Raw genomic sequence first — 26,024 nt, forward strand, 5'->3', positions numbered from 1 at the left:
GTCTGTCTACATTGGCCTGCTTTTTTCAATATTAAGGCAAGTAGGATTCTTTCAAATGGTACATTGCTGCCACCTACTGAGTATAAAGGACAACTTCCCTACGCGTTCTGAGTTTACGAACAGAACTGAAATACAGTAAGTAAGTAAGTAAATAGTATACACTAAGACAGTTTCCGCTCAAAAAAGGGAAATAATCATGTGCTACATCATGGACGTGTCCCTAAGAACCTTTCCAGCTTTAGGCTAAATCAGGCAAATCCAGTGCGCGGGCTCTATTGTACACCTGCTTTATTTCGTTTTCATGTGTCACAGCACTGCTGCCCGGCGTTGTGCATGTCCTTTATGCACATGACCAGCTCTTTTAGTACGCACTCCAGCCCAACCTTGGAGAGGTTCCTGCATACTCAGTAATAAGTAAAATAAACTTTCATCATCAAATCATGTTAATTAAGCTTTCAAACTCCACAAATGTAGCCCAGAAGGCACGGAATCGACTTATCATGAGGCCCGAAGATGTAACGCCACAGCAGTGTTAAATTATACGATTTCATTATAAAATCTGACCAAAACAATGTGTCTTATCATCAGATAGTTTGACATGACTTCACAGTGGACGTTTGCCTATTGTTATTTCACCGCCACGAGTGTTTAATGAAAAACATTTCCGTACACTTTATGGTCAGCATCAGAAAATAGTAATCAAAGGCTTCGCTGAAAACGAACAAAACAGTTGTCTGAGCGCAAAACATCCGGTCTGCGTATCGTAATAGCTGTACTAAGAGCTACATGTACGCGTACATTTAAGGTAAGGAATATTCGAAGATTACTTTTATTTACTTTTTTAATTAGGACACAATTTCCAATGAACTGCGTGAAGTTTGGGGGTGTTCGATCGTCCAGACGCGTTCTAATTCCTTTCTCGCGATATTATCCGTTGTTTCCGGTGTTGTGAATTGTCTCTGGAAAGATGGCGGTTAGCATCCGAGCTCGTCCTATCCGAAGTATACGGATGCGAGGTTAGATTTGGCCATTTCAAGTTTCATATTTGTCTGTTTTGTCGTCTAAAAATATAATTTTTAGATAGCGGCGTCTGGAGCATTTAAGTTTGCTCATAATCCTTGTTTGTGCACTAACAGGTCGGAATGACAGTGGGGAGGAAAATGTACCACTCGATCTCACAAGAGGTAGGTTAAGTCAGTCGGATGGGGAGGTCCTCTTCTAGCTAACTAGGTTGTTAGCTAACAACCTAGCGTTAGCAAAATGGTATTATTCTCTTGATATTCGGAAATGTGCAACACCTTTTAAAGAAAGAGAAATCTAACAGTTTTAGCGAAACCCTCTGACATCTCATTTGCATGTTTTTTGATCTTCATTAGTTATTACGCCTGACATTATTCATTGAAACATCAGACAGGTTTTCTGACATTTCTGCGTGCTAAACCAAAGCAGGCTGCTGCTAGCTATGAAATATTTTAAGACAAGTTGAAGGAGCTAGCTAGTAAAGGGCCAAAATGCATGTATATAATTTATTAGCTACATTTCTGGATATAGTTTATTGTTGATCGGCGCATGGGGCATTCCACTGTTAGCTAGCTAGCTAGCTAGCTATTTAACTGAATTGCCCTGACAAACAACTTGGGTTGGATATTATTAAGCCTTTTGGTCCTACTGCAAACCGTGCCTGACATTACGGGCGTTGTTTATCGCTGGCACATTTTTGCAGCCTTGCTCTCCAGCTAGCTTGTTATATTGACACAGACATTTGTTTTTGTTTTGGTTCGTATGTCTATGCCTGCGCACCACATTAGTCAAGGGAATAATTATGAAAGCTGTCAAATGGTAAGACGATTATGAGATTGGTATACCAGTGTTTTAGCCTCTCCGGTGATCTTATAATCAAATCCTGAAAAAAGCTTGGATAACATTAGTATATTTATTTGTGACGCTCCATTTTTATTCTGAAAATTTTGTAGCCTTTGTTGTTGCTTCACACCTTGCCGAATTGTGTTGTCTACGTTCTCAACAATTTCCAGTAGTCTTTGCATTTTGTGAGATGTGTAGGTATATGGTTTTGATTTCCTTTTTTTTTTTTTTTTTTTTTTTTACAATTTTAATGTTTGTTACATTATGAATTGTGTTTTGTTTTAAATACTGTATTGTACCCTTGCCATTAGGGCATCAATTGAGGACTGGCAGTGCATGCTTTTTCCATTTTGTTTTCTGTCATTTTATTGATTTAGGGTGCCTGTAACTAACAAATCACAAAACAAATGCGTTTCACTCTGAATTTGTTTAGACACACAATTTCCTTTAGAAACTACTCAGTTTATGAACTAAGATTGCATTGTCACAGCAAACTGTTAAGGTATTAGGATCTAATGGCTATAGAGCTTGGATTTCTGTTTTCAGTGTGGAGCCAGTATAAATTACATACTATTAATTCCAAGCACTGTTCTCTTAATTTCTATGCCTTAATGCTCTTGAATGTTTTACCTGCTTTTTTTTTTACACTTTTTTTTCTTTCCCAGTTTAGAAGCTTTTGAAATTTAATAAGGAAGGTGATGCAAAACATGATTATTTTTTAAAATGCTGTATCATTCTATGCATTCCAAAGAGCAACACTAATGCATCACTCGTCTCCAGTTAAATTAGCCTAATTTTGGAATTAGCCCTCCAAATGGGGGGTAATTTAGCAAGTAACATAACCACTCAAATGAGATAAGGTATAATTACTACTACCACCATTTTTTTCTGATTATTGTGAAACTCATGACATCTACAGTCAGAACTATAGTAATAAGAGTTGGTACTACTTAGTGGAGTGATGCTGATTGTATGCTATTAAGACACCAAAGGAAGTAGTCCTATATTAGCAGTAGTGTTTGGTACAATTTAAGTATCTTGTGTTTTTAATGTTTATTTTTAAAAAGGTGAAAACATACATAGTTCAGTTGATTATATGTATATGTAAACCTGTTTCAGTCTTAGTACTGGTATCATATCAGACAGATTTTCATGTGTGTCTTTGTGAAATAAAGAAAAAAATGACTAGTAGGTTAGTGCTAATAAATGTTTAGTCTGAAAAGTCTAATAAGCTAAGCCTAATTAATATTATTTGTGGTCTTATCAAATGGTCAAATTTGAATTCTGCTGAGCTACTTGTTTCATTGAGATAGGTACTGTATTATCCAGTTAAAAGTCTACGTATGCTGCTGTTTACTTTTATTTGTCTGAATTCTTACATTTATTTTCTTTACAAAAGATAAGTAGCCTTGTTTAGAGTACCTTTATATCAAGATGCAGATCACATCCCATCACACTTGGTCCCACCACACCATTATGGCATATTCTACAAACAATTGCCTCTGTTCAGATCTATCACAAATGGTCATTGTTGAGTGTTTAGCCCAGAGACAGACTATTTTATAGTATGTATCACTGTGATGGAGCTACCCTCCACCTATACCTATTTGTCTTTTCCGCCGGACCATTACAGTCACGCTACATTGGAAGACTACGTTATATGACTAAAATCTGAACAGCCAGCAATTGCATTTTTTGTGGGGGAAGATTGAATATTGGTGTGTTTTAAATCATGTCCACATGACCTCATCAGGCACCATGATTTCTCCATTGTCAGGTCTGTTTGGAAGTGTCGTGGCACTGAGGTTTCCTCTCAGAGCTCACTGCTTCAGAGCAGTGAGAGATGAGTTATGAATCACTGTAATCCACAAAAAAAGAAAAAAAATGGAGATTACTGTAGGTCATGGGGACCTCGTAGGTCTGCAGGTTTCCAGGGTTGTCTTTGGAGACAAGATGTCCTGTTAAATTACAATGGCAGACCATTCTTCATAGCTGTCTCATAAGAATGGATATCATTAGTTGCACATTGTTATTAACACCTGGTCACTACTGAAAACTTGTATAGATATTAGTTCAGTTATTAGTATTTAATGAGAATTTTACATCAATAAAATTATGTACTCAGTTGAGTTAAAATTGAAAATGATTTTAAAAATAATTGTTCATATGGAATTGTTATAGAAAATTACTAAAAATTGAAGCCTCAGTCATTGCAAGAAATGTCCTGACAAGCTGCAATAGGGTTGCATTTAATTTTGGACTCTTTGTCTTTTCATAGGCATCATATGTTTCTTTTAGTGGAAAATGCAATGCAGAAGTAATGACATCTTTGTTGTGGGTTTTTTAGACCACACAAATTGTAGAATGTCTATTAATATTTATGGTAGGCTTATGTGTACAGGACAATGTCAACTAAATACCCTGACACTAGGCATTTTACATGTCTGTAAGCATAATAGTTATAGTTTTAAGACTCAACACATTGTATTCATTCTTAACATGAATGTACCAAATTCAATTGCATGTTTAGCACTGAATGATGTTCAAAATTCAAAGTTTAGAAATTTTATTTGATTTGTTCTACTCCATTGATGTCTTGCATTGGTACTGTGCTAGCAGTAGTGCCAGAGTGTAGTGACACGGAGTGTTTTCTTTTAAATGGGTTACAGACAGAACTCAATAACAACTGACTACATTCCTTGTTGTTTGCTGCCTTAAATGCACTCTAAGAACACATGCTGGATAAAATTTCATTGTAATCACCAATAGCGATTCCCACCTCTTCTTTTCTCCATGATCTACTGGTTCACTAGAGGAAAATGGCTGGATAGTATTTATATGTGCTTCCCCCATATGTGAAGTCTGATTACATAAAAAACCGTTCTGCTTCTCGAGGCAATTATTGTTGCCTCGGAATTAAAGCTACATACAGGGTTAATTGAATCATAGACCAAGCTCTTACTTAATACTGATCATATAATAATATGGATAGTAAAATGATGTTATTGTGGGTCAGCAAGAATGATTCCACTTTGTTACATTATGCCTATATTGTCATCTGATTTTTATTCTTATTTCAGACCCTAAAGACAACTTGCGCGAGATCCTTCAAAATGTGGCCAAACAGCAGGGTGTCTCCAACATGCGTAAACTGGGTCACCTGAATAACTTCATTAAGGTTTGTCTTTGGGAAACTAACTGACTGGGATTTCTTCAGTCAGTGCTTTTGTGCTGAGTCATTTTAAATATATTCTAGGCCTGGAGCATAGTTGTTAACTTGTTATATTAACTTGATCATTTAGATACTTCAGTAATCAGGGTACAATATTAGCTTTCCTTAATGAAAATCTATTTAAATTAGAAAGCCAGTAATGGATTATTTTAAAAATAAAATGGACTCATTGACTTGAATGTTGGATGTTGTCTAATGCCAGCTTTACACTGTGCCATTTTAGTGGTCTTATTCATTTGTTGCGTGTCTCGCTGTTCAAGATGCTGCAGTTAAAATCTTGTCCAAACTCCATGAGGGACTGTGTGGTTTCAATTGTGCTGAAATAAAGAGATTCTGACAGTAAACCATCCATGTTTTAAAAATTAAGATTCTGCTTTGATCACCAATATTTGACCTTATTTTGGACAGAAACATGGGATCCCATAAGCCCACAGAATAGTGTTTTTGCTAGGGAGTAAAAATGAGGCTTCAAAGGTGAAGGCGAGTCTCGGAGGAAGCATCAAAAAAAAATTATTGTCTGCTGACACAAATCCACAAAACCTTCTTTTGAGTCCACATACACATTTTCATTTCAGCATGCTCCTGTTAATTTGTAATTGGCATGGAAGTTGTGCATAATTCCAAGATGCTCCCTATTGGTTGTTTTTAGACATCTGTCATAGCAGTGGTCACACTGCAAGGTTTTGCAGCAAAATTTCTGACCCTGCTAGAAGATAAGCTCTTTGCTCACAAAAGCATTAAATTGGTCACCACGCACCATGGCATATTGCATGTTCCACAGATTTTAACTCATGACCAAAGAATTTTCACAATTTGTGTTTATCATCTGTGACATGATTAAAATCATGATAATCTCACTTTGTAAAGATGGCTTAAGTTCTGGTATTGTGAACCTCAAGTAGGTGCAACACAGTTTCAAGGTTTGAGATTGACTGACTAATATCTTCAAAATATCAAAATTTGCCCTGGACAATTGTCTTATTCTGTTGCTGCTTCATTTAGCTTCACAGTTTAAACTTTGTCATTTAAATTATTTTTCTTCGTGCTAGTCATATAGAATAATTAACACGTTTTATCATCCGCACAGCTACTTTGCAATGTTGGCCATTCAGAGCAAAGGTTTGGCTTTACCTATGATGAAATTATCATTTGGTGAGTGCTGACCTGAACAAGAATTAAACTTTACCTTTTATCATTACAAATGATAGTAATATAACTAGATGCTGTGAGTAATCTGTAACACATCTTGATTTCTTGTCCTTTCTCCAGCCTCCGTTTGGCTCTGCTTAATGAAGCCAAGGAAGTACGGGCAGCGGGTCTGCGAGCCCTCCGCTACCTAATCAGAGACAGCACCATCCTCCATAAAGTTCTCCGCTTTCAGGTGGATTACCTGATTGCCAGGTATGTCAAGCCCTCTCTGAGAGCAGTTTCCTATGGGTCGCACACCAGTGTTTTAGAACGTAGTCATCATAGCTGCTGTCTTCTTTCAAGACGGTAAGAGCAACCACTAGTCCTTGACTAATGCTTAGAGAAGAGTGGAGCAGGTCATGTTAGGGTTCGACAGTGTGGGTTTTTTCCCTTTCTTTGCAGAAATTGACTGTAGAGTAAGCAAAAGGCCCTGGGAAGAAGCAGCCATTCTTAGTTAGGATCAATGTGCACCAAGAGGCTGCAAGGCAGCAGGGACGTTCTGTTAGTTTTGCGCCAGTGCTATCTTTCTTCATCTCATCCAGCAGCAGGGACTCCTCTGAACTAATTGTTCCAACCATAGGGTCACAGAGATTTCAATAAAATGGCACTGTTATGTCAGCGTCTTAGACATTCCAGAAGAGAGAGCATTTTAAAATTGCTAAAACTAGTAGTTACCTACTGTATACTGAGCAGTAAAATGTATATTATTCTATAGTTTTGCCTTCTACAATTAGTTGCAGTCAAGAAAAGCAACACTTATGGTGAAAGTTATTTCATGTTACTTCTCTTGCAATTCTAGATACATAGAGAATTTGTCGTCAGATCTATACACTAACAAATGATGTAAGTTCATTGGACCGTTATGAGATTTTGAGCATCTGACTGTGTATTCACTCAATGTAGTACTCACTCCTTTGAAATAACACAGGATTCTGAAATGATGAAACTTGTCATTTGTAATTGTGCGGGTCTATTCATGTGACTCATTGTACCCACCTCCCTGTGTAGGTGCATTGACATCCAGCAGAGCAATGAGGTAGAGCGTACCCAGGCACTCAGACTGGTGAGAAAGGTGAGAGTAACTGTTCAGACTTTTTGATTCCTTGAAGCGCACACAACTTTAAAAGTAACTACGTGCCCTTACGCAGTACACTGCTTTTCATGTACATTTGATAAATGAGTATCTGGCATTTTATGTTAAATAAATGTAGAATGTTTCTGGTTTATTTTTTCATGATGACTCCCCTTAGAATTTGCTTTGACAGAAACTGAACAGTATGCAGTATATATGCCGTGGTTAGCATTTTCTATCTCTCTCTCTCTTTCTCTCTGTTTCCTTCACCCCCCACATTTCAGATGATCACTGTGAATGCCCAGCTGTTCCCCAGCTCCATCACCAATTCCCTCATCGCTGTAGGCAACGATGGCCTGCAGGAGCGTGACCGCATGGTGCGCGCCTGCATTGCCATTATCTGTGAACTTGGTGGGTGGACAGACACACACACACACACACACACATATATATATTTTCTTCTTCTTTTTTTACATTGCCAAACTGACTATGAAGTGATCTGTATGGTTGTGTATTTTGCAGCACTGAAAAACCCAGAAATTGTGGCTCGGAGGGGTGGTCTCAAGACCATCCTCAAAAATGTGATTGACTGTCAACTGAGCCGCATCAACGAGGCTCTAATGACCACCATCCTGCACCTGCTCAATCACCCCCATACACGCCAGTATGTGCGATCCGACGTGGAGCTGGAGGTACAGGCCCTCTCACTCACGCATCCCCACACACATATTTCTCATTGCTATAATTCTTGTTTATTTAAAGCACTTGAGTTCATTTTGTGTTTGAGTGCTATACAAATAAACATTTCTTTTTAATTTTAGCAAATCCTGGCCCCTTATACAGACTTTCACTACAGACACAACCCTGACACAGCTGAGGGACAGCTCAAGTAAGTCTGCTGCTTTGGTTCAGCTTGCTTTAAACATGTAGCTTACAACTTGCCTTGAAATAACACATGGAAAAAAAGTCTGCCAGTTTTTATTTTCTTCATGTGGCACAATTTAGATGTTTGAAAATCAGTCACACTGGTTGTTGCTCATATAAACACCCCCCCCCCCCCCCCCCCCCCGCCCAGGGAGGACAGGGAGGCTCGGTTTCTGGCCAGTAAGATGTCCATTGTTGCTTCCTTACGCTCGTGGTCTGGTAAGTAATCTGATTTCTTCTTGCAAAATCTGTAAATCTATAAAATTTGTAAATCCTTTACTCATGCATTTATTTCTGAATTGCAAATCATAGACTTTCACCTTCATTGATGTTATTTGAGGGAGAATATTGACCATCAACACACAAAGTGTATGCTTAACATTCTGCATGTTTTATGCTGCGGTAATGAAATTCTGTCCTTAGTTGACTTCAGTGCAATTTTTCTTTTGGAACCCAGGCATCATTAACCTCTGCAAGTCAGGAAGTTCTGGCATCCAGTCCCTCATAGGCCTACTCTGTATCCCCAATATGGAAGTAAGGGTATGTAGCAAGCCAGGTGAAAAGCTTACATTACATAAAGCCTACTCTGTATCCCCAATATGGAAGTAAGGGTATGTAGCAAGCCAGGTGAAAAGCTTACATTACATAAAGCCAAGTGTGAATACCAAGGCCAACGAAATAGATATTTTCCAAAGTTTTTTTTTAGTATAGCTCAACACAAAATACAGTTACCTGTGTGCTGGAACATTTTCTCTATGCGCTCATCTTACCATTATAGAAATATTAACACTAATCACCTGTTAACATAGAATTCCAGAAGAGGTATTATTTGTTGATGATAATAATAATAATAATATTATTATTATTATTATTATTATTATTATTAACAACAACAATAGTAATAAGTTTCATTTATATAGTACCGTTCACGAACCCAGAATCGATTTACAATGCAATGACATTTAGGCACAAAAACGCTTAATGAATGAAAGACAAATATGGATTCTTAGCAAGAGAGGTAGAGAATTTAGGCACTATAGCACTGAAGGATGTGCCACCTGTAGAAGAAATTAAGGGTGTGGGACTGAACTGGATGCATGATGTCATCAATAACCAGTGATGTGACAGGTAACCAGTGCAACTGACAATGAATAGGGGTGATGTAGGAAGAATTAAAAAATTTTGGGGGGGCATTGTAGGTGATCACTTTAGCTGCTGAGTTTTGGATAAATTGAAGTTTAATGGGTTTGGCAGGGAGACCAAAGGGAGTTAAAAAAATCAGTGTGGGAAAAATTAAGGCATGAACCAGAGTTTTGGCACAGCTGATGGTGAGTAAAGGCCGGAGGTATGCCACATTACGAAGATGACTGAAGCGAAGTGAATTGGTGATAGAATGTGCCTCAAAAGGTAGTGAAGAATTGAACTGAATGTCAAGATTTTTAGCATTTGTTGCCTATATCAGTTAATTGGTTAATTGGTTAATTCTGAAACTAGTTTCCTGGACTAAACTAATAGTACCTCAGTTTTGTTTTCTGTATTACGAAGTTTTCATTCATCCTGAATTTTAATTCATTGATTTGCTATTAAGGGCTGGAGTGGAAAGTCAGAAGTGTATTTTGTACTTACATATCTGTGAATGTAATCAGCATAGCAGTAGAAATTTAGATTATGGCTACAGACGATCTGATGGTGGTATCATGTAAATAATGAAGTGATCCAAAAACAGATCCTTGAGGAACCCCTTGAGCAACAGGTACAGTGGGCAGTCTGTGTTTACCAGTTGTGACATATTTTTGTCCGTTGTGATGTGGGAATGAAACCAGTCTAATGCTGTTCTTGATATGCAAATGGAGGAAAGACGGTGGAGAACTACATCATAATTTTATTTTTTTGTTGAATACTGCACTTGTATCAAGAAGTATATTAATGCGATCATTATCAGCAGGGAGCAGGTCATTTGCGCAACTCTTAAAAGTGCAGACTCAGAGCTAGTACCTGATTGAAAAGGATCAATGATAACATTTAACTAATTATAAGTGCTGTAGATGAGCTGTGCTTATGTCTTTATATTTTTTTCTGTCTGCAGAAAGGCCTGCTAGAGGTGCTATATGACATATTTCGTCTCCCCGTGCCTGTAGTAACACAAGACTTCATTGAAGCTCTCATTAGTGTTGGTGAGTACTGACATTTATGATTCACTTCAAGTATTATTTTAAAAAAACATTACTGGCTGATGGTTCCTGAAGGGATAGACTCTTGTACAATTACATTTCACTCTGTAGACCCAAGTAGGTTTCAGGACAGTTGGAGGCTCTCAGATGGTTTTGTGGCTTCAGAAGCAAAAATGATCCTCCCTCATCGGGCGCGGTCAAGGTAGGCACGCTTGAGAAAAATAATAACAGAAAAGATAATGAGAAGAAAAATGCATTAAGTGGTAAAAAGTGCTTTTAAAGTTGAGGCGATTAACACCCCCCTCCCCCCGCCGCCTGTTTAGGCCTGACTTGATGGATAACTACCTTGCACTTGTGCTCTCTGCCTTTATCCGTAGTGGACTTTTAGAGGTATTGTTCTTTTTTCTTAACATTTAATCAATAGATTTGTTTTTAAAGAACTCAAAAATGCAGTGCTGTTGGAATACTCTTTGGAAATTTGGATTGCACAATAGATATGGAGTGTTTAAATATTTCATGCATTCTTGTTTAAACCTGTTTGCATTCTCCCATGTCTTCAGGGGCTGGTGGAAGTAGTCACTAGCAGTGATGACATTTCAGTACAAGCTACCATCCTCCTAGGAGAACTCTTGCACATGGTATCTCTCCTTGGCATTTTCACGTTATGTTCTTATCAAGAGAAATTAATCCCAAGCCGTGCTGTCTGCCGGTCTGACCTTTGTGAGGTATCTCTCTAAATCAGTGGAACGTCTTTCCTTTTACTGCAGGCCAACACCATCCTTCCTCACTCCCACAGCCACCATCTGCACTGCCTGCCCACACTGATGAACATGGCGGCTTCCTTCGACATCCCACAGGAGAAGCGTTTGTAAGGGCTTCTTGCCTTCTAGGGTAGAATTCCCTGAGACCTGTCGAATCGAAGTCACACAGAGGTTTCTACACACATCAGTTTTTGACGGCATGATATCTCTTTGCCATAACTCCAGGCGCGCCAGTGCAGCGGTAAACTACCTGAAACGCTTCCATGAGAAAAAGAAGCGAGGCCCCAAGCCCAGCAGCCTCTACCTGGACCACATTGTCCGCAAGTCAGCCGCTGCTCACTACTGTCGGGAGCAGCACCTGCGGCCGCAGAAGGACATCTATGCGATTAAGGTGCGGCGAGCCTATTTGCAAGAAATCAATCAGGCTTAGGAAGATTCAGATTTGCACATGTACATCCTAACAGGAGTGCTGTTGTTTTATGGTGTGTGCTTGTGTATGTTTCCTTGTGTATGTGCTGTTTTGTTCTAAGGACACTGAGGAGGCTTTGCTGATGAACCTAAGAGACAGCCATATTCTTAATCACAAACAGAACCTGGACTGGAACTGGATCCTTATCGGTACAATATTGAAGGTTAGTAAGCTAGTAGTGAATCAGATTACAATGTTTTAATAAGTTCACATAACTAATGTTGTACAAATGATTAAAAAGCACTTTGTAATTTACACATTTGTATGTTGTAGTGGCCAAATGTCAACCTCCGCAGCAACAAAGATGAACAAATGCACAAGTAAGAATATGTATGATTGAATCCTGTCTGCATATTTCATACTGTAGCTTAACATTGTGCTGATTTTGTATGGTGAATTCTTCAAATTATGTTCCATAGGTTTGTACGGAGGCTTTTGTTCTTCTACAAACCCAGTAGTAAACTGTATGCCAGCCTGGAGCTGGATCACAGCAAGGCCAAGCAGCTGACTGTGGTCGGCTGCCAGTTCATTGAGTTCCTATTGGAGTCAGATGAGGTAAGGGGGGGAATTCAACAATTGAATTGAAACTGAAAAACTGTGAAATATGTAATGCAATCAGGCTTTATTTCTAACACATTTATCCTTTCCCCTCTATGAACAATTTCATATCTTTTCCGTCTTTACTGTTGTGCTTGTGACTGTTGTGCTTGTGACTGTTGTTTCTCCTCAGGATGGCCAGGTGTACCTGGAGGACCTGGTGAAGGACGTTGTGCTGTGGCTGTCCTCATCCTCTGGCCTGAAACCTGACCGCAGCCTACAGAGCAATGGCCTCCTTAACACCCTCAGTCAGCACTACTTCCTCTTCTTGGGCACTCTTTCTGCCCACCCTAATGGTGTTAAGTTGCTGGAGAAATGTGGCGTCTTCCAGTGGTGAGTTAGATGACATATCTTTGGTGCCTGATTGCACTTTGGACATTGCTGAAGTCAGAGGCCTAGGGCTAGAACTGGAAAGAATTTATGGGAAAGGTAGTTCTTAAACCAGCTGAACCTTTACTCGTCAACATTTTAGGTGTTATCTTAACAAAATATAATTCACTTGAAGTAAATGGTACCCAGATGTGCTATTCCTGGGCTTTGACCCTTGTCTTCCCACTCTGTGCAGTTTGCTGAACATGTGCTCCCTGAAGAATCAGGATCATCTACTAAAGCTCACTGTGTCCACACTGGACTACAGCCGAGATGGCCTAGCCCGAGTCATCCTCTCAAAGATCCTCACTGCTGGCACAGATGTAAGGGAGAAAACTAACAGACCACATGCATGTTTAATATTTAGTTTGTCACAAGTAAATGTTGCAGTTAGCCTGCTTCATTTATTCTATTGCAGGAAATGTTAATGCAGAGGTCACATAAACCTGATTTTATGCCATACTTTTTTTTAAAGCGATCATTTGTAATGGCATAATGTGAGTAACACTTGGACTGTGTGTGTGCACGTGTGTGAGACAGAACTGCAGGCTATATGCCACGAAGCACCTGCGCGTGCTTCTCCGTGCCAATGTGGAGTTCTTCAGTAACTGGGGTATTGAGTTGCTGGTCACTCAGCTCCATGACCGGAACAAGGCCATCTCCATGGAGGCACTGGACATACTGGATGAGGCATGTGAGGACAAGGTGAGGCAGAGAGATTTTTTTTTTTTTAAATGCCCTACTTTGTGTTTGTGCTTATTATATCAAAGATTCAATGTAGGCAGCATATAGAGTATGTAGTCTTTCTCAGCAAAAGTAATCCAATAACATTTTGCCTTTGCTGGTATAGCATTTTAATTTAGTGAATGCTAGACTTGACTAGTTGGGTGTTCAAAGTTTGCTTCCAAATTGTATTCCTCTGGCAAGGACATAGGCTTGTGTAGACTATTTAACTTTAGGTAGGCTTTCTGCTCCTTATTAAAAATTACATTCCCTGCTCACATTAATCACATTTGGTTAGAAATGATCCCAGGCCTGTAGCTGGTAAAAAATGGAAATGGGGGGGGTTTTCTAAATTTAGCTGGTAGGCTGGTGCTGTTGGTATGCAGATTTATTTAATTGCATTTTCTAATAAAGTATCTGCAGTAGCTCTCCAGTGCAGAGGTAAAATTAATATCAGATCAGCAAAAATATCCTGTGAACTAATATCCAGAGTATCTCATCAATACCTTACTAGGCTTTTACTTTTGGCATGTTTTGCCTCTTTTTGATGGTGCTTTTTGCTTGTGTTCTTAAGGCAAACCTCCATGCGCTAATACAGCTGAAGCCTGCACTAACTCACCTTGGGGACAAGGGTGTGCTCTTGCTTTTGCGGTAAGTGGCAGGAGTCTTGGTGAACTTCAATAGGTAACCGTCTCTGAGTGAGTTGTACTCATTTATGTCAAAAACCTAATATAGCAGTATAGAAGAGACAAAAAATCATAACGGCTTATGATTCGACTGATTTCAGGTTATTTAAATTTGTGTACAGTATAAAGAACCAAGGCCTTTTTAGACTGGCAGTAACGATGCAGCGATGTTGAGTTCAACGTCAAACACACTGAAAGGGATGTTCTGCTTACAACTACGTTCTTCCCTGATTCTCCTATTCAGGTTCTTGTCCATTCCAAAGGGTTTCTCCTACCTCAACGAGAGGGGCTATGTCACAAAGCAGCTGGAGAAATGGCAGAAGGTGCTTTTGTCTCTGCTGCCCTTGAAAACAATTGTTCAGGTTTAGCACAGCTATATTGTGTATGTACTATGGAATTTGATAACGAAGACTAACAAGCACCTGAAACATTTTGAATGGATTTATGCAGTTCAAAGGTTACATTGTGTGCTCTTTTAAAGTAATTAAAAAGTTCAGAATTTGAAGAGGAAATTGAAGAAATTTAACAAGATGGCTGCTGCTCCCACCACCTTTTGAAATTTGAAATCAGTTTGTTTTATAATACTTCACTACATATTAGTAGTTGCTTCTTACTCTACCTAGAAAACCATTAATGAAGGTTACTTCAACATATTGTGATTCATTTTACTCTGTGATGGCTCCCTGACACTATTTTTGCATCTTATAAAGCTGGTATGCTAATCATTCTAGAGCTGTGTATACTAGTTGAATTATTACTTAAACAAATACAACTTTCAGCAGATTATTTTACTATCAAGGTAGAATTTTGCTAACAACTCACTGTACATCTGTTTTATGAAGGAATATAACACAAAATATGTGGACCTAATAGAAGAGCAGTTAAATGAAGCCCTCACAACTTATCGCAAACCAGTAGATGGGGACAACTATGTACGGCGGAGCAACCAAAGGTGCACAGAGCGTGTTTCCTCCTGCTCTTCATTTCCTCTCAGCTGCCACTGCATTGACCGCTCCTCTGAGTTCAGTGTTAAGAAGTATTAAGGGGCCAGCACAGACTGGTCTGTCTGTTATTAATATTTATATTATATTCCTTTGGTTTGTCACTTTTTTCATCCCCATCAGGCTGCAAAGACCCAATGTATATCTTCCTGTGCATTTGTATGGTCAGCTTGTGCATGATAAGACAGGCTGCCATCTCCTAGAGGCTCAGGTAAGAGCAGCAATTGTAGATTTTTTTTATTATTTTATTTTATTTTTATTGGAAAATGACATTTAATCTTTTGTGAGGCTCTAATTCCCCTGCCCCTTCTCCCTTCCTGCCCCTCTGACAGAATGTTGTACCAGACCTGAGCTATATAGTGCGCTCCCCAGTGCTGGACACATGGGAAGGCATTAAACAACTTAAAGCTGCTCTTTGGGCCTTGGTTAGTACAATCATGTGTGCCTGTGCTGTGCTGTGGTGTGTTATACAATACATCTTAGACTTCTGGAATCTTTGTTTATTATTTGTTTTGTTTGAAATCTTTGTTTATTGTGATAGGATAATGACTTAATTAAGCAAGTGAAAACTGTTCTTGAAGCTGTATATCACTGTTCTTTATCTGATTGTCCCCAGGGTAATATTGGCTCATCAAACTGGGGTCTGAACCTGCTGCAAGAGGAGAACATAATTCCAGACATTGTGGCTATGGCCCACCACTGTGAAGTTCTGTCAATTAGGGGGTAGGTCACCACCATGCCACTGGTTTGAGAAAAGGCCCTCATGGTTTCTTTCTCCCCATGTTTTCTGGGCACATGTGCTTCAGCATACATACCTACACTTTGAGTCTCCCTTTAATCTCGTCATAACTTCTTATTTTCTTATTCTTTCTCTCTCTCTCTCACACACAACACACACACACACACACACACACACACACATATAGGACGTGTCTGTACGTGCTGGGTCTAATCTCTAAGACAAAGCAGGGCTGTGACCTGCTGAAGTTGCAGGGCTGGGATGCTGTGAGGCACAGCCGCAGGCAGCAGTGGCCTGTTGTGCCGGACGAGGTGGAGCAACAACAGCAGCTACATCAGCAGCAACAGCAGCAGCCCCCTCCTCCCCCGCCCACCCTTCTCTCATCTGTCCCCAGCACACTTAGCCTGAACTCGGAGTCCACCAGTTCCAGACACAACAGTGAAAGTGACTCCACCCAGCCCAGTGAGTGCATCTTCATCCACTCTATGGCCATTAGCCTGTCAGTGGCCATTAGCTTCTTCCGCTGGCCAGCTTTGAACTACGTGCTGCATTATTTGCCGTGTAGTTTACACCGTGTATATATAAATGATGCCAAATATAAAGTCCAGTTGACTCTAACCTCTTGAAAATTGTATCAAACCTATAAAATGTATCACATCCATAGTTTATTTAATTATTAGCTCCACATCTTAATAAGGGATTTTAATTTGGTCTTTAGTGTTTATTATACTTAGTTTTAAACCACATCTGTTTCGCAGGCATGTACATCCTAGATGATGAGAAGTTGGAGGGCTCTGAGCTGTCCGAGGAGCAGCCACTCTACTTCAGGTCCAAACTGCTAAAGGACCGCAGTCCCTTCACCATCCTGGCCTCCAGCCGCTTTGTCCGCAATCGATTCCTCATTTCTCTCTCGGGCAAGAAGCTGCGGAGTACCAGTGACCCCAAAGGTGGTGGGAGCAGCAGCAAACTCCATGGCGAGCCAAAGCTTGGTGGCCTACGTCGGAACCGCACCGTCACCGAGCCTTCTGTCTACTCCCCCGGCCAGGGCGATGTGTTCAGCCCTGTCTTCACTGATGGCCACCTGCCCAAAAGCCCCTCAGTTAGCCTGGAGACATCTTTTGTCGACAGCAGGGCGATAGAGCTTCAGGGAAGTACGCCCAGCATAGGGGAGTGCGAGGTGCGCCTGCCACGGGTACCCGAGCGGGCCTCAGGGGTTGGTGACGGCCCTCGGGAGCAGACCAGCCGGGAAAGGTTGGCAGGCGACGGGTCTTCCTCCTCTGGTGGTGGGGGCCAGTTTAAAAGCCGCAGCCAGAGCTTTAACACGGACACCACGACTAGTGGCATCAGCTCCATGAGCTCTAGCCCATCCAGAGAGACGGTGGGAGGCGTGGACTCATCCACAGTCGACACAGACTGCGTCAGTCTCAACACGGTCGTCAGTGCCCAGACGATCAAAACCCTCCACTCACTTACACCTCAGTCCAACCACCTGCCCCTCGCCAAATCCAACTCTGTCCTGTTGGTCCCTCCGGGTTCCTCCCACACACTGCCCCGACGTGCACAGTCCCTCAGATCCCCCTCAGTGACCACCATCACCAGCCTGACGGACTGCAGCTTCATGTACACCAGTCCTAGGGATGCTCTGGGATACGCAACACTCAAACGGCTTCAGCAACAGCGCATCCACCCCTCCCTCTCCCACAGCGAGGCGCTGGCCTCCCCCGCCAAGGATGTGCTCTTCACTGATGCCATCACAATGAAAACTGGCAGCTTGGACTCCAGGCTCACACCTAGAAGGTAGGCATGGTCACCTGTGAAATTAACTTGTGATTTATGCATTATCCTTTTCTCTTTTTGCATTTGTTTGGGGGGTTTCTTTTTTATTCTTTCCTGTTGCCTGTTGAGTTGTCTCTTATCCTGAAACTCTACATCAACTCTATAGTTCTACACCCAAAATATTTGTCCTTTTTATTACTTTTCTGAAAACTGTGATTTGAGTCATTCACGAAAATAATCTATTGCGTTCACTGGTGCCGTCACGATGATTGCTCACAGGCCATGCAATATTCTGCAATATTCTGGTCATCCCTAATTATATTCTGCTGAGATGTGTAGAATGGGTTTACTCCTTAAAAGGTCTTCCTCTTTTTCTTTAGTGTAGAGCCTTTCAGTATGTATGTATGTTTGTTTCTTTCTTACTCACTTTTCTGTTCCTAGCCTTGGAAACAGTTAACAAGGTGATCCTTAAATTATGTTTTCTATTAGGTTTCCATATTTAAAACAGACAAACTGAGCTTGATGCACAGCTAGATTTTAAGATTTAGAACATAAGCAAAGAAGTGGTTGGCTTTCTCTGTCACAATTGTCAGGGACATTGTTTATCCTGTTACTTCACCATGACTGATGGGCAAGCTCCACTCTTCTCTATAAAGATCATATCCAATCAGCTATAGTGATACTTCTCTCAATACCAGAATGCCTGATGAAATGGGACTACCCAAATCGAAAATCTACTTCCTTGTCAGATAGGAAGGACATCCAGCTGACATTTCTCTTTGTTCAGGATAATGGCATTACTCACAAAAAAAGGTGTCAGCATGCCATCTGGGTCATGGCACCAAATTGTTAGAAACTCAGTAATGAAAAGTCAGGAAATTCTGTTGATCTTCAAATTGTCAGTGTTATTTTTGCATATGCAGAAACTTTGTTTTGTTTTGTTTTTTCTTATCCAGAAAAGGGTACTAGTGTAACATCAGTCCAACAATACAGGTGTGATCAAACTTTAAGAAGCAGGAGAGAGACGAGAGAAAGGGGTAGATGGGGAGAGGGTGGATGAGGACTGGGAGGCTTCAGACCAGAAAAAAAAACATTTTAACCTCTTGACCTTGATGCCTGTTCAGAGGTAGTCATCATGTCACAAAAGAGTTAGATATTCAGAAAAATAATAAAAGTATATTGTTTCTAATCACACAAAAAACAAATATGACAGGATAATATGAATTCCTTCACAGTGATTAGAGGAATGATTGAACTGAGCTTTGTCCTGTCTGCCCTAGATTCCCCTACTGAACATGCACACAACTAAAGCCAGTGCAGAAGATTAGTACTTCCATATACCTTTGCATTCAAATGAGAGGCATGTAAAGCCTTTAACTGTATAACCCAGTTATTGTTGAGCATCTAGTGGTCATCTGTGTCAAGTAGTCCTAAGGTAACTCAACTCTTCTTCTAGCTTATACAATTAAAGCAATGAAAGAATCTTAGTCATTCACTAATTTTGTTTCTCTTTCTTTTGTATGCTTTCTCACATTCTTTGATAAGATTTTATTGATACCAGTGCCAGTTTTGTTTTTGCTTATCTGTGTGATTCTTTATCGATTCTATTATTAATTTTTAACTCGATTCACAGTGTAGAATATCATTTGAACATGTTAAAATAACATGTTGCAATGATCCTTTTCGTAAATGGACATAAATTGGAAAAAAATATAAAACTAACAATTTTTGTGCTATTTTTTGAAAATGTAAATAATGTAATTCTTGAGACACTGGGCAAAACAAGCAATTGTAACTGCTATAAGGTTTAATGAATAACATTTTTTTATTATAAATGTTATGAAGGATTGATATTAGAATGTATTTAACACAGTTATTCTCCTCAGTTTTATTTAGTTATTATATAAAATTTGTGATGCCTAATGACGTCTCATTTCAACTAAAACTGAATCTACAGAGAAGGATTCAGTCATTCATAAGTAATAAAATGCAGATAAATGTGTTAAAAATTACTAAAAAGACACTATCAAAATCAACACCATCAGACATTCATTAAATGTAATACAATTAGGTAATATCTCGTATATTTTTGCGTAGCATGACTAGGCAAAATCTCGCTGGAATAGCATAGGAAAAGGAACAGAGGAAGTGTAAAGATCAAATGAGTTCATTCTGATTGTGTAAAGAGCCATTTCTACATACAAGAGACAAAGATGGAAACAGAGGGTTGAGGAAGGTAAAATAAAACAAATGAATGTATTGAGTGAAGGCGATTAGATGGGGGCGGAGTAGGAACTACCAAAATTCTGATTATTCTTCTGTTAAGAAAGTGTGCCTTTCACTACAAATGCAGAGATTGCTTGGTGACACTTATTCTCCCTTTCTTCAATCATTTTCCTTCCCTGTGCAGCAAGCATGAAAGGGTTTTCTGGTTGGGAGCTGTTGTGTGGGTCTAGCAGCTGGCTGTAGCCTCAACTATCTGTAGCAACCATGTGTTTGTCATCATCTGAAATGAATGAAATGAGAGGACATTTGTACAGCCTTCATTTCCATTAGACAACACAATTGATAACCATGGAGGCATACAACGCCAGTGGATCTGGAACTGGTTCTCAATTGCTATCTCTGGTCATGTGTCTGCCTGCAGGTTTCTGAAGGCTCTGAGCTTTGCGTCTCTGGATAAGGAGGACCTACTGAGCCCTATCAGCCAGACCACGCTACAACGCTCTTCGTCAGTACGCTCCATGGTGTCTAGTGCCACCTTTGGCAGTTCCGATGATTACATTGGCCTTGCTCTTCCAGTGGACATCAACAACATGTTCCAGGTCCTCAGCTACTTTTGCCCTTTTTTTTTTGTTTGTTTGTTTATTTGTGTTGTTGGACTTGCGGCAGTTTTTCTCAATTTATTTATTTTTAAATGCTGATTGCAGAAAAGTAATTTGTCATTTTCTTTCTGTGCTAACAGATAAAGGATACTCCATACTTCCAGAAGAGGACCAGCCCACCATCAGAGGACAGATCTGCCAAGTTCTTTTCTGGAGATTCTGACGGTAAAAACACGTACCTGCTACACAAAATACCACACAGAGATCATAGCTCCAGGTCATTATGTGAGCATTTCTGACCCTCTCCCACAGGTCCCAGCGAGGGTTCACGGCATGCTGTCCTGAAGTCTCAGCTTAGCATCACGGAGCTGATGGCAGCCAGCCGAGCGGACCAGCAGCAACTGCTGGGCTCAGAGGAGACCGGCCTACAGGAGCACACAGAAGAGAACTGTCTCTACTGTGTGGGCTGCAAAGTGCTGGGCTGCAACACACACACACCCACACAGAGCCGCTCAGGTGAGCCCCAAGATCTACTTGATTCCCCCACTCCATACAACATGGCTGTCAGTTATCATGGCTGCTCTGCTTCAATGTTTTTGTGCAGGTGTTTCAGAAAAGATTTTCAGTTTTCTTACTCTCTCCTCTCATTTTTAGACTACACCGACACACCGTACTCTGAGTGGTGCAGCCAGCCCATACACAACCACCTCGAGGTCATGCCCCAGTCCAAGTTCTCAGGGGTGTCTGGCTGCAGTGATGCCGTCTCCCAGGGCTCTGTTGGGAGCACCCGCAGCACTGAACTGGTTCTTGGTAAGAATTAATCTAGTGTGTCATTTAGGATTTTTGCTTTCCTAATTCACACAATTTTACTAGATTTAAGATATTTTGAGCTTGATGTCTCGTTATACTCTGAAGAAATATTACCTTTGTGCAATGGCTGAGGCCATGTCAATGTAGAACATGGGTAGTTAGCAAATATATGGGTGTGGTTCAAACTTTGGGTTGTCTCTCTTACAGGGGTTAAGACCATTCCAGAGGATGCACCAGCCTGCAGAGTTCTGCTAAGGAAGGAAGTTCTTCGGCTCGTCGTCAACCTCAGCTCGTCAGTTGGAACCAAAAGCCATGAGACCGGACTTCTAACGTAAGGAGACTATATAAATGCACTTAACTGGATGTGCAAGCTTGATTTTAATACTTTGAGTTTAGTTTTAATTAAATTTGATATCTTTTCATTTTAATGAATCTGGATTTTAATTTTCTAATCGGTAGGATCAAGGAAAAGTTCCCATATGCTTTTGATGACATCTGCCTGTACTCTGAAGTTTCCCACTTGCTGGCCCACTGCATGTTCAGACTGGCTTCTCGACGCTTCATACAGGAACTGTTCCAAGATGTTCAGTTTATTCCGGTAATGTTCCTTAGAGTTTTGTTCCTTGAAAATTCCAATCCCTGACATGCCTGTATTTTCTTTGGCTAAGTTTCATTATAATGCTTTCATTTTCCACAGCTTTATGAAGAGGCAGAGAGCATCCTGTCAATGCCAAAGTCTACCACTGTAGATCCTCCACCAGAGTCCTGATCTTCTAAACCTCTCTAGCCAGAGATTGCTGTTCTCCACCTCTTCTGCATCTGAACTCCCCATTAATTCCTCACCAAGAAGATAGAGGCAATACGAGGTAACACAGGGAGGTGGAACAGGCGTAGGTGGAGAACAAAGACTGGAAGGAGAGATGGTCCGTGGAGGCTGTTGCTGAAAGTGTGTATAAAAACAAATCGGTACAGCATATTAAAAGTACAGTATCGACAAACTTCCTGCCTGAACAAAATGTCTGAACTCAAGACGGAAATCTCTTTAAAATACTGCAGTCTGTGTTGTAACCAAAATGTCTTTCAACTGACCTTTTATGAACATAAAAGAACTGACAAAACATGTACAAAAAAAACTTTAAAAGATGAACTAAATGAAAAAAGCTACCCAAATGGCAGTTGAAAGAAAACTAAATCAACAGAACGCTGTAAAAGATGCTGATTCTTTTTTTTTTTTTTTTTTTTTTTTTTTTTTTTTTAAACATTTTCCCCCCTACATTTGTGGCCTTAGGGCAAAAATATTCAGTTAGAGAATGAAATAACAAAAGCATGATTTCAAATTCTTCCCTCAATGGATACTTCACTTTTGGTTTTAACACTACAAGAGTCTGGTGGTTTTTATATGTCACTGACTCCCTCCATGTATATAAAGAAATAAGCGTTGAGCCTGTAATTGAATTATTCATCAAACTAAGCATCAGTTCTAATCTCATGCCCCCATCTAAGACAATCATTAATTAGTTATCCAACTGACTGGCTGGCAATATTTTCTTCGCAGAACGTAATGTTCTAAACAGCGTCCTTTGTATATTTAAAGTTTTTTGTTTTGTTTTTTTTTCCAGATAAAAAGTAGAAGTACAAACTATTTCAATATGGATTTAAATATGTAGTCTTTAAAGCCACAATCGGGATGTTTCTAACTTCACAGTAACTACCGAAATTGGTCTACAGTACATAAAACCAGGCTAAGAATAAGTAGATTTTAGTCCTTAGATCATTTTTGATTGAAGCTTTAATACAACCAAGCCCACAATCCCCTTCACCCTCCTACACCCTATGTGTGTCTATATCTTAACTATCTGTGTCTGCCTAACTTTACAGGGAGAGGGAGAGAGAGCTAGTAAAAAGTGTAGTGTAGTACACAAGGTTTCCAGTGAAAAAGGACACCATGCATTCTGATTGTGTACCTTTAGGACATGCTTCAGCTGTGCATGCAAAGTAATAGAAAAATATCCTGTCCAAAACATCTTGTTTCTCTCAAAAAACTGAAGTGTGATGCACAAGGTCATTACATCACTGCAATTATTCCTTGGAATCGTGTGTGTGTGTGTGTGTGTGTGTGTGTGTGCGTGTGTGCGTGCGTGCGTGACTTTTTTTTGGGGGGGGGGGGGGGGGGTCATTGATTTTCAGTTATGTCTACATTCACAGCTCATCAGTGATGGACCCACACAGCTGAAACACAGTACTATTAGTAGGACAGTGGGTTTTGCAATCCAGTTATATTTTAGATGTAATGAGTCTCCTCAGAAAATTATTGCTTGCTCATTGCAAAGACTTTTCAGTAGTATTTGACATGTTTTGTTGAAGAAAAGTGATAACTTCATTTTTAAATGGAAAATTAGAACAATTTTAAAGCTTGCTTGGTTGCTGTTCATTTCAACGTTGTGAGCAGGCTCTTTTGAGTCAGCAAATTGCTTAACACAGACCAAGTCATGAAATTGATTTAGCTTGGAATAGCTATTCTTTAAATTGTAAGTGAGCTTTAAACTGGTGAATTCCATTTCACAATCGTTCCTTACAGTGTGTTTTATCATGATTGATTGTGGCAGTTAAAGGCGTCATTGTGCAAAAAGGATACCCTATATTTGTGTGTCTGACAAATAACATTGAAATGTTCACTGACCATCTTCAGCAGAGCTTTTGAAATATATGAAGCTCTCTGTCTGGGAGCCACGTCACTATCTGCTGGAGAGACACTTCACTGCCCTGCTTTAGACTCACAACATGTGAATTCAGGAAATTCGGTTAAGCAAGCCATGTCATGTTCCCATTGTAGCGTCTGTAAAAAGACAAGGAACCTAAAACAGTTTAGAACATAGAGCAGTGGTGTGAGGAAATTTGTGCCTTTTTCTTCGAATCATGCTACTTTATTCCACCAAGCACAGACACTAAAAGCTCAAGACAAAGCGCAATAGTTTAATTATTGTAATGTAGTCATCATAGTTCTAATAAGAATATTTTTCAATCAATAAGCCTGGCCAACCTAGTATGATATTATGAAATTAGGGATGAGTTAAATGATGCTATATGTATTGCTGCATTTGTGGCACCAATCTGAACAATCTATTGCTCAGTTGCAGTAGTTTTTGTTTGCATCGAAGTTTTATGCTACATCTTTAATGCTCTGTGGTTTGTTTTTCACAAAAGTTGCCAAATCTTATAACCAAGTGGTCATTGTGTAACCAGTAACAGTAAACCATTTCAGAGTGCTGTGCTCAGCCTAGCTAGTTGCCATGACAATGCCTTTATCAGCTTGGTTTCTCAACCCATTGAATAAGTTCCTCAGATCAAGGCTGATCGTTAATATACTTAGATCTCACTTTCATTAGTTTGAGGTCAGTATCTGAATAATTTTATACGATGTGCCTGTTGATTCCAAATAAATTATTTTGGTATTGTAATTGGTTTTATTGAAATGGAGTGATTGATTAATTTGCTTATTTGTTGGCTGGACCAGTCATGCTATTTAGGCAGCTTTAATTATTTTTGCCTTATTTTTGTGTTAGCTTTAATCCTGTCAGACCTAATAAAATTGTTTAAAGCTTTTTTATTTATTGTAGATTTTAATAAATAATTTCTTTGTCTGCCTTGGCTTTTCCCTGAAACATCAGGTCTTTAGCATTTTTGATGTGTTTGAGATGCATTAAGTTATGACTCTAAAATTGCCGGCAATAATAACAGCTCTTCCTTGTGTTTTTTTGAAGAGCATCACAAATGAGTGTTTTTGGAAAATGTTTTTGTTTTGGAATGTATGTGCCCCATCAACTGTCTATTGAGATTTTAGATGCACCCAGGATCTTTTCCAGGACATATAAAACATGAGGATATGGGTATCCTGTTGTGATGCTGTGTTCCCCTTCAGTTAACCTGGGAACATTGTATAGACTGTTAACATTCTGGAAATTGTTCCCTCAATAAAATGTTGTAGCAAGAAGGTATGCTTGTGAAAGCAGCATTTTGAGTCAGTCTAAAATGGGGAACCCCTAAGAAAAATGTAAGTTCTATTTTTCGTTCCAATATTATTCCCCATTATTATCAGTGTTGACAACTAAAGCAGTGATTCTGGAACTTATTGCATGAGTCATTTTAAGCATGTTTTGCGCTGGTGAATTAAGAGATTACAAAATATAAATTATAGCAAATATTTAGCCTTTTACTTCTGGGACTGAAATCTGAATGTTTTGAAAAGGGTGTCCTCATCTTGCTGAAATGGTGAAGGAAATGTTTGAAATGTACATTTGTCATGTAAAACAAAAGATGCAACTTCATTCTTTTTTCTGAAGTGCACTCATGAATTTGCAGAGCACTGTATTACATTTATTAAGCACCATTTAATATTGCAATGGCGGAAATGGATGCAAGAAGTGTTATTTATATTTTTTTCTTGAGGAAAACATCTCTCAGAAAGCTGTAAATAGTTGTAATGTTTTCTTTTCCAATATTGTCCTCCCCCCTGTAAAGTTGAGTGTTTGTTTTGGGCATTAGAAATGAGCCTTGAGAAACAATCTTATGAAAGGGATGCATTGTTAATAAAAAAAAAAAAAATTAAAAATTTGAAAAACTTGAATTTTGTTGACTCAGATCTTGGTGATTTACAGTGTTTGCATTACTGAGAAAATAACTGATACTTACACTTGTGTTGCTCCTTAGTTGCAGTTTGGAGATTATTTTATTGTTTTTTTTTTCTTTTTTTTTAATTACAACATCGTGATTTGAATTATTGTTTTCGATGTTTCAATAGGCTAATCTTGTGAGTGAGTC

The 26,024-nt window shown here is 39.5% G+C and overlaps 1 protein-coding gene across 1 annotated transcript; it reads left to right on the forward strand.

Moving 5' to 3' along the window:
- Positions 1-941: 941 nt before the first annotated feature.
- Positions 942-24,664, forward strand: rictorb (RPTOR independent companion of MTOR, complex 2b). The gene is made up of 38 exons (XM_035527210.2): positions 942-1,016; positions 1,137-1,184; positions 4,944-5,041; positions 6,183-6,247; positions 6,365-6,496; positions 7,292-7,355; positions 7,640-7,766; positions 7,878-8,047; positions 8,177-8,244; positions 8,431-8,498; positions 8,737-8,819; positions 10,366-10,453; positions 10,562-10,652; positions 10,774-10,840; positions 11,011-11,088; positions 11,218-11,318; positions 11,437-11,602; positions 11,742-11,843; positions 11,954-12,000; positions 12,100-12,235; positions 12,411-12,610; positions 12,843-12,969; positions 13,187-13,351; positions 13,944-14,020; positions 14,300-14,378; positions 14,898-15,007; positions 15,180-15,267; positions 15,389-15,481; positions 15,673-15,779; positions 15,983-16,257; positions 16,554-17,592; positions 20,219-20,396; positions 20,537-20,621; positions 20,709-20,912; positions 21,051-21,206; positions 21,414-21,537; positions 21,666-21,804; positions 21,904-24,664. Exons 1-38 carry the CDS (start codon positions 968-970, stop codon positions 21,973-21,975), a joined length of 5,166 nt encoding a protein of 1,721 aa, XP_035383103.2. The 5' UTR covers positions 942-967; the 3' UTR covers positions 21,976-24,664.
- Positions 24,665-26,024: the final 1,360 nt, after the last annotated feature.

This window comes from Electrophorus electricus, chromosome 8 (genome assembly GCF_041902795.1).
Source record: "Electrophorus electricus isolate QZ-2024a chromosome 8, ASM4190279v1, whole genome shotgun sequence".
Taxonomy (NCBI): domain Eukaryota; kingdom Metazoa; phylum Chordata; class Actinopteri; order Gymnotiformes; family Gymnotidae; genus Electrophorus; species Electrophorus electricus.

Excerpts from the sequence above, each read along its gene's own strand:
- rictorb (XM_035527210.2), top strand. The coding sequence starts at position 968 with ATGGCGGTTAGCATCCGAGCTCGTCCTATCCGAAGTATACGGATGCGA. Across the intron at positions 10,454-10,561 it reads TGAAGCTCTCATTAGTGTTG|ACCCAAGTAGGTTTCAGGAC; the intron begins GTGAGTACTGAC and ends TTCACTCTGTAG. Across the intron at positions 12,001-12,099 it reads AAAGATGAACAAATGCACAA|GTTTGTACGGAGGCTTTTGT; the intron begins GTAAGAATATGT and ends TATGTTCCATAG.